This window comes from Notolabrus celidotus, chromosome 1 (genome assembly GCF_009762535.1).
Source record: "Notolabrus celidotus isolate fNotCel1 chromosome 1, fNotCel1.pri, whole genome shotgun sequence".
Lineage (NCBI taxonomy): Eukaryota > Metazoa > Chordata > Actinopteri > Labriformes > Labridae > Notolabrus > Notolabrus celidotus.
In genome coordinates, this window is record NC_048272.1 from 6,820,301 (window position 1) to 6,829,473 (window position 9,173).

At 40.5% G+C, this 9,173-nt stretch overlaps 1 protein-coding gene across 2 annotated transcripts; it reads left to right on the forward strand.

Moving 5' to 3' along the window:
• The first annotated feature begins 3,047 nt into the window (after nucleotides 1-3,047).
• Nucleotides 3,048-7,565, forward strand: LOC117823793 (amphoterin-induced protein 1-like). 2 transcript variants are annotated; one of them, XM_034699134.1, is made up of 3 exons: nucleotides 3,048-3,242; nucleotides 3,634-3,801; nucleotides 3,926-7,565. In XM_034699134.1, the coding sequence occupies exon 3, from the start codon at nucleotides 3,991-3,993 to the stop codon at nucleotides 5,236-5,238; it is 1,248 nt and encodes a 415-aa protein (XP_034555025.1). In that variant the 5' UTR covers nucleotides 3,048-3,242; nucleotides 3,634-3,801; nucleotides 3,926-3,990; the 3' UTR covers nucleotides 5,239-7,565. The 2 variants fall into 2 exon arrangements, with proteins under 2 accessions (XP_034555025.1, XP_034554949.1); XM_034699058.1 differs by having other exon boundaries at nucleotides 3,634-7,565.
• Nucleotides 7,566-9,173: the final 1,608 nt, after the last annotated feature.

Consider the following 9,173-nt stretch of genomic DNA (forward strand, 5'->3'; position numbering starts at 1 on the left):
TCCAACATGATGATTACAGTTTTTTTAAACCTTAATGTCAGTGCCATGTGTGAATAGATGTGTTCACAGTATCAACAAAAGAGTGGAAAAAAATATTCTGGCAACAAAGTGAAGCAGCTTAATGAAGGCATAAATACTGCACCAGTCCCACACCAGTGTTATGATGTGAAAGTCGACACTTTCTCACACTGACTCACAGTGAATTTCCCTGACTCTTACCTGCTGCATTCACGTGACAGCTCACCCCAACTTCTTGGCTGTTGGAGCCCACAAAAATAAAGGGACATTTTCAGGATTAAGTGCCTATGGGAATACAACTTGTCTTTGATTTTTAAATAATCTGGTTATTGGTCATTTCAGTTATCACCACTAATCCATGTTTGTACGGGACACCTGTTGTAAAATGTCGGAACAACATAAAACTGTTTATGAGTAGAGCTTTTTGACAATTATTTCTATCAACAGAATAAGGTTGCATGTAAGTTACCTGGATCCTGTACCATTGTCCTGTGTACTCCAATAAAATGTTTTCTTTCCCTCTCTCTCGCTCATTGGAAATGTTCATCTCAATTGTTTCCTTCCCTCCTCACATGAAGATCACTTTGTACCCTCCACAGTGCTCTCTTTTCTCCACCATCACCTCTTACCCTTTGCTCCCATGGCAACCAGACTTGTGGACCATGTCATCTTCCTGAGATGAGGGTTTCTGTGAGAGGTGACCTTGTGCTCAGAAGATCCATAACATGCATTTAATGATCCGCTCTGCCTGAGCTGGATGGTCATCTGTCATCCTGTCATCTGACTCTTTGCCTCTTTGACCTTCAGCTCCAGACTTGTTTTCCAATCTCTATATCCAATCATACTGCTCTGACAGCAGAGATGTTAGGGTCTTGGGAAAGGAAAACGCTCAGGCCTAATCAGAAAGAAAATTAAAGATGATTGCATTTGATAACAGTAGATGATCCGTCTCAGGGGGCCTATGAATTACAACTGATTAATTAAGGTCTGTTCTGATTTTTTTTGCTCCCCTCACAGAGACCTCACAGCATACCGTCTGGCTGACCCTCCAGTGAACAGGGCAGTTCAGTTTCATCAGTTTGTTGTCTTATTTATGTTGTTTAGCTTTTCCTACATGTCACATTGATTTTTCCTTTTTTAGCTCTGAACATGAGGTAGATAAAATGCCTCTAACACTTCCAGGGTAGCTGCATTGATGCACTCCAGAGAACCCAAAGGCTTATGTCAAACTTATTCTTTGACATTTATAATTTAATAGAAATGTCAAAGAATAAGCACAATATAAGCACAATATCCACTGATCTGTCAACTGTCCTATTTTACTGTTAGTACTGTTTTATCCCCTGATCTTAAGGCCCTGTCTTTAGGGAGCTCTTGCAATCAACAAGGTCACAATTGCAACACATCAATGGAAAAAGTGCTTTTTATTAGAACTTCATCTTCCCTGTAGTGCTGCGTTCCACTATACCTGGTTTTTACTTCTTTAGCAAAAGCTTCAAACATCCACAGTGAACCTGATTCAGCACTTAAGGACATGCATAAAGCAAAGTATTTGTTTGTGAACATGCTGGAGCATTTACCAGGTAGAGAAACAGATATTTCCCCAAAGTAAAAAACATGTGGTGGAGACCAAAACCAGAGGTAAGAGTGAATACTGAACTGGAGAATAAATCAATTATTTTGATGTAACTATTTGAAGTGTATAAAATATTGATTGGTGACAAGTTTGCCTAATCAAATTCTGAAGGTGATGATGAGATGTTGATGAAACTTGTTTCTGCTGCCCCAAGGAGGACAGAAAGACCAACGTCTTCTAATGAGTTTAGTTTCCAAAAAAATGAAGGACAAGGCCTACTAAATCACATTTTGATACAGCTAAAGCACATAGGCCATGAGTCCATTTAAAAGCAAGAAATAAAATAAAAGTATGAAATAAAATTAACAAGTGATGGCGCCTTTAGTTGAATCCAAAAAATGCTGTAATGACTGTCTTTGAGGAGTCTCTGTTCAAAGGACAGGAGTCTTGGCTGCTTATGCAAACCACACGCTGTGCATGCTGCTCTGAACTCTGCATATTGATTACTCACACACTGCTGCATGCACCTCACGTCCAATCCTTTAAGGCTGCTGCAGCTGCAGTTTCCCACACACAATGAGTGTGTGACCTGTCCTTCACCACAGTAATAAGACAATCCAGAGACAAGGGGTTTGTCATCATCATCTACATCAGCACACTGATCATCATACTCCTGCAACATCCCGGAGGAGACAATGTTTTGTTTAAGGAAATAGCATCACGATGAGAGATTTAATAATGTAACAAGTACTGAGGGAAGAAGAAACAAAAGGGGGAAATAACCTGCAGTGTTGAAGCTCATCCAAAAGACAATTTTCTTCCCATATGTTATGCACATCGCAAGACAGTGTTCAACATGGTCAGCAAAACATTTGAATTGAGGTAGGATTGAGACACTTCATTTGTTGTTGGAATGGCTGTCAGATTAATAATGGTGTCCTTGACCGGCAGAGGAGGAAGTGTGATATCTCACTTATAACGTTAGCTTCACCTTGTTAGTGTTTCACTTACTATTGTGCCTTTTTTTAATAGAAAAAAATGCAATATAATTCCTTCATTGTTATTGTACATTACCCATTTGCACATTTGTTGTGCCTCTCCCTAAAAAATGTTTTTCCCTTCATGCCAACATGAATTTACCAAAAATATACACTTACACTTATACTTATAGTTTTAACAATTAGTAAGACAAAAAGTGCATTTAATGCAAAAATATAGTTAAATGACATTTTTTCATATGTTATTGCATAATTAAATATATCATTAAATTGGACATCTAACTTGATTGCACAATATTGCTTATTGCTATGATAGTATGTTATGATGTTCAATAAGGTTTGTATTTTTGTGTAAATGAGAAAGGAAAGGAAACAGGGAGATGATAAGGGAGAGAGAGAGGAGAAATTGGACACACCCCCTGCTCTGCCGTTGTCGCCCCTCGGATCAACAATCACACGGTTACGTTTCCTCTCCACTAGCACCGCAGACAGGCTTTTACAGTCACTCTACGTTTGCGTCCCAGCGCTGACAGGCTGGATGGGTTTTTCTGCACATGTAGTGAAGAGGATGAGACTGTCCTGTAGCACATCCTTTCCAGAACTGGACTGTTAGACCTCTTGTTTTTTCTCTTCGGATCTTCAGAAATCGGGTAAGGTAAAGAAACTGCAGCGGGCGGGACGCTTGTGTCTGCTGGGACAAATACCTCTGACTCTCTTATGATGTGATGATGGCCGAATGAAATAGTCAAAAATATGTTAGAAATATGATTTCGATTAAGTCCTTGCTAGTTTTGACTTGTTTTTATGAATTAAAAGCTTTATTTGTATGACTTTCTCACAACTTTTTGATAATTTAGCTGCTGCAATGCACCCCTGGGTGCATTAAAGCATGAGTCTGCTAGGAATTAACGTCATTATCATACGTTATTACTATACGTCATTATTATTATTATTATCATCTCAAAAAAGGATGACCTCAGCATTTGGTCTCTGGTAAAACAGTGCTAATTTACTGATGTCATTGTACAATGTGTTCTACAGCTCCATGACTCTCCACTGTAAGGACTAGCTTGCTGGGCTCTTGCACTTTATAACCCTGTCATGATGAAGGGGTCGCAGTGGATTTCCCATCATGCCCCTGAAACAGTGCTCAGCAAAAGGAGCCTCATCACAGTTCTACCTCTGGCTCTCCTGTTGGTGTCAGTGCAAGTGAGTGGGCAGCTCATAGGAAGCCCTCTGGACTGCCAAAAGACATGTGTGTGCGCCAGTAACATAGTCAGCTGCTCCAAGATGAACCTAACACACGTTCCACTCCTTCTCCCCCCATACACAGCTGTCCTTGACCTCAGCTTCAACTCCATCACTAAGCTACAGGCTGAGTGGACCCCTATAAAACTCATGAAGCTGCACAGTCTGCTCCTCGGCAATAATGGCCTCAGCTTCCTGTCCTCTGAAGCGTTTATTCACGTTACTAGGCTGCGTTACCTGGACCTTTCCTCTAACAGCATCCGCCAACTGGATGAGTACATTTTTGAGCCCATGGAGTACCTTGAAGTCCTGCTGCTCTATAACAACCGCATTTCTCAGATTGATCGTACTGCCTTTTCAGGCCTCCTCAGCCTGCAGAGGCTCTACCTGAGCCAAAACCAGATCTCACGCTTCCCCCTGGAGCTGGTGAAGGAACGTGGCAGACTGGAAACTCTTAGGTTGTTCGATGTTTCCTCAAACCGGATCAAATCATTGCCTCTTCAGGAGCTTCAGGCCCTGCCTGCCTGGATCAAGAATGGACTGTACTTCCACAACAACTCTCTGCCCTGCAGCTGTGAGCTGTATGATATGTTGGCACGGTGGCACCTCAGGGAGCTCAGCTCGGCCATTGACTTCAGAAGCAGCCACACCTGTGTGTTACCAGGAGCACAGAAAGAGAAGATGGCCTCTCTTGATCTGGACAAAGCCTATCTGAACTGCAGCGAGGTCAGAGTCTGGGCTGAGAAAGCTTATCTGGAGCAATTCCTGGTTCTGGACTGCGACACCAAGCAGAGGGACATGAAGAAGAACTGGGAGCTGCCAGGAAACATCCCAGTGATGCCAGAACACAAGACGGCTTTAGTGCGTTCTGATGGCAGCCTGCAGATTGGGCCCCTGAAGGTGGAGGACTCTGGGGTCTACACCTGCCTTGCCACCAGTGACTCCTATAATGAGACACTCTATGTAACTGTAATGGTGTTCAACTCCACCTCAAGCGGTGGCTTAGAGAACCTAAAAACAGCCTACACCACCCTCGTAGCATGCCTGGTGAGTGTGGTGATGGTTCTCATCTACCTTTACCTCACTCCATGCCATTGCCCCTGTTGCCCGGGTCAGGATCTTGAGAAAATCGACCCTGCAGACAGCCTCCACTCCTCTACAGTCAGCATCTCTCAGGCACAAGAGGATCTGGGGCAGCAGGAGAGAATGGAAGGAGGAGGAGGATTCCCCTACAGACAAGTGCCCTTCCTGCAACCTAAGGACCAGCTGGAGCAAAACGGACGGTTGAACCCGATAGGAGAGGAAGATGAAGAGTGGCAGGGGGACAGCAGGGAGCGAAGACGGTCTGACGCAGAGTCTGTCAGCTCTGTATGCTCTGACACTCCCATGGTGGTGTAAAAGATAGGAGGATGGACTGAGGGGTAAGACAGTGATGGCTTGGTCCAAGTTTTATTCTTTGAATGTGTGCAATATTCAAGAATTAGCATCTTCCAACAATATGAAAGCTGGTTGCTTGCTGCAGTAGCATGAGGGTGTTTTCAAAAAAATGTACTTAAAACAAGTGATTATAAAGAATTCTAAAACACCCCAAACAATCTGGTAATGCAAAGAAATGACCACAATTATCCTGTTATGAAAAATATTGTATTGAATGCTTCTATCTCACTTGTCTCACAGGTTTGAATATGTTATTTCAACTACTTTCTTTCAATTATAATTGAAAAGACAACAAATGCTTCTACTTATAAGTGCACATTTCTGGCTGATCCTGCTATGCAAGAAACTAAAAACATGGAGAATTTTGAAAAAGAAAAACCAGTTCTAAGAAAAAAAGACGTGAAAACATTTTGTAGTTATTCCTCATCTTACCTGATTTCTGAGTGTCCTTAGGATTCCACAGGGATCATTAGCTCTGAAGGTGATGGACCGATGCTGCTGTTTGAAAGCTAAATTATTTTTTATGCAGGGTTTACAAAGCTCAATTAATCTTTTGCTGCAATCTGTTCAATATTTATGCTGTTTTACATTCCTGTTTGGTTTTGTTGACCAGAACTTGATACTGTAAAGACTATTGTGCAATATTTTTTTATTCATATGATTTTTGATTTGAGTGGGGTTGAATGCTCAATCAATAATGCCTGTGTTTGCAGTAGCTGAACTTCTGCTGAAGTGTTTTAAATGCTACTTTGACAATATTTTTTGGCTTGTGTGCAGAGCTAATTTAGATCATTTTGAATTCATAATTACAGGATATCAAGCTAATACTTACACTTTATTTCAATTATTTCAGATTCAGAGCAAACCAATTTTTTGTCTAGCTTAGTCTAAATTGTGTTTCCATACCAAGAAATCATCACTAAAACATTCAGATATATAGGACAGTGTCACACTATTGTTGTATTAGTATTAATAAAACTACTGACTACCAACAGACAGATGTTGTTGCTGAACTAATGGCAGGATTCTTTACATGTTTTTTTTCAGCAGTGCAGAATAGTTTACCTCAATGTGCTGGATAAAATCTTTGTATCTCCTGGTTACAATTGATCTTTATGTTATGGGCATCTGTGTTTAGTGTCATCTTAGAGAACATAACCAAAAGGTCTACAAGGATAGAAGTAAGCAAGCATATTGACCATTTTTAACACTAATCCAAATTGTGCCAGTGAGTTTCAATTTAGAAATGTCCTTACTTTTAAAATGCAGTTACGATGTTTAGTTTAATGTGGGATTCAAACTGTCAACATGTCTGTACTTCCTGCCACGGTGGACAGTTAATAGTAGCCAGGAAGCTTCGCCCAAGGGAAACAACAGAGAACAGGCATCATCTATTTGAATCCTTCTGGGCATTAGCGCCCAACCCTGGACTAATCAGTAAATGCCAGCCGTCCAGCAGGCAGACTCACAAACAGTCAGAAATAGCAACAGCAGTCAGACAGGGATAAAACATAAATATAGAAGTAGCAGTTTTCAAATGAGTCTTGATAATTGTTAAGTTGCTAAAATACCTTCATAATGTTGTGTAACGGAGGATATAGTACAAAAACAGGAGATAGGATCCAGTACAAATGATGTTTTCAAGAACTTAGATTGTTGAACATGATGATTGTTACAGAAAATGTAGTTTGAATGATACTACAACTAATTGAAACATGTTAACCTTTACTAATAACATAACAGAAAACTAACTTTACTTTATGGAAGTTGCTGATATTATTTCAACAAGATCAGGCTGCTCATCACACACCATACCAGTTAATTTAACAGATGTAGCAATGTACACTGAATGTACTTTTGTTTTGAAAGAACGACTTTTTGTACCCTTTTTACTTCTCATGGTGCTTTATTATGATTACTTAGGAACATCAACACCTTATAAATAATACCTCTGAAAATGTTATCATATTGTGAGTGTGATTTAATATAAAGGAGAGACATCACTCTGTAGTGCTTTTTTGAGTTACTCATATCTGCTTTATGATAATATTGTGCATATGTCTTTTTCCTCTGAAACTCACTTATAACCAAAGACTGAGTTACATGCTGAGAATGAATAACCTGCATGTTGAGGGTTTATATGGTCATCAGTATAATCCAGGTCACATGCTGTATTTCTGTGTAAAACCACAAACTTGTGTTTCAATATGCAATCCTGTAAAGGACTAAATCTGTATAATCTGTATTGTTCCCGTGGTTCATAAACTACTATTATATGGAAACAAAGAGTGAATGGTGTCCAGGTGTGTGCATTGAATCTGTCTGAATGAGTTCCAGTAACAGAACTCTGGAAATAAAAAACAGATTAGTTGAAGATTTTGGGAAATAGGCTGAAAATCTTACTTCAGTGAGACAAATTGAAAGCAAGGAGTAAGCAGTATACCCATGTCTGTAAGAAGGCAAATAAATTAGCCTTTCAGCCACCCTCTTCGTTAAGTCTCTAACATGCGTAAGTTAAACTGTAAAAGAGATGTTGTTGACAACAACTCCAAAAAAGGTCCGTTTGTTTCTTCCTAGGCTAGAAGTTTCCACCTGTTTAGAGTCTCAAAGGTAAACTAAGCTAATCCTCATGTTCTTGTCATCCATCTCTTTAAAAACAGGTGTCTAATCCTATTTCCCAAACGTCAATCATTTCCATTGACTCCAGATGTGGGAGCACAGGTGTGATGATGATCTGAAGTTTGCGTCTGTTTAGTCAGATCAGGCTTCAACTGGTCAGGTCAGCGTGTTTCCCTGCTTCAGTTTCTGTGCCACACTAATGACTAACTTGAGGGTGAAATAGGAGACCAAAGGATCACTAATGCAGTAACAAGGCAGTGTTATTACAGCCACCCATCCCTCACAATTATTTTCGTCTGGCAATATCGAGTGTGTGCCGGCTTTTCACCTTTATTTAGGTTGTCAACAACAGCAGGATCTCCGCTGCAGGCTGCTTCTGTCCAGAACAGAACAGCCTGTTAGATTAGAGCTATTTTTGCCTCGGACATCCAGGTGTTCTGTTTCAAATTTATACCTCAGATTCTTGTTGTGTATTTTGGCAAGATATTAATTTTTAAGTGGAGCGTATTATTTTTTTTGTCATGTGATAGCAGAGCAGAATTGTCCACCATCATTATTCAGATAATTTCAATCTAGAAGTACATCTGTCTTTGTGACAGCTGCTGCAGTGTGACCCCTCTTCTGCTGCCTCTCTGCAGGATGAATCATTGAAGAGGTCTGCAGGGACGTCCATGCTCCCTGTCCTATTTCATGTTACCGTGTTTACCCTCTCTTTATGCAACAACAACAGCCAGGTGTGTGAAACCATTTGGAACATGCACAGCAACAATGCAGTATTGAATTCATGATTATTTAATTATTAAAAACTTATGTGGAAATAATCCTACTCATGAGAGGCACGACAGGGTTAATGAGAGATGTGTGTTGATGCACGTGTTGAAATGGAAAAGAGCTGAATGACGCATCCTCCTGGTTATTAAACCACAGGTTATAATTAGAACAAATGGAGCAGCTAAAGAATATCTCAGATCACCAAACATCACACACACATATGGTGTGAACGTAAGCCGGCGCCTGTTGAAAATGAATGACTGGCAGTTGCCTCTGTGTTTTAGAGGCTGAATTCTGAGTAAGATGACTCATCCTGTCCACAGGCCCCTCCCAGGAGAATCACATGAATACTGAAGTGGCTGAATGTGCAGCTCAGTGTGTCCCCTGCCATCTGCTGGCCAGCAAATAACACATCTATACCTCAGTTTAACAAATGGATTGATTTCTACATGCTGAATTTAAGGTCAAAAAGGTGATAACTCATTTGTCAAAATACAGTGGATGAC

Coding starts and splice junctions, on each gene's coding strand:
- LOC117823793 (XM_034699058.1), top strand. CDS start 3,694: ATGATGAAGGGGTCGCAGTGGATTTCCCATCATGCCCCTGAAACAGTG.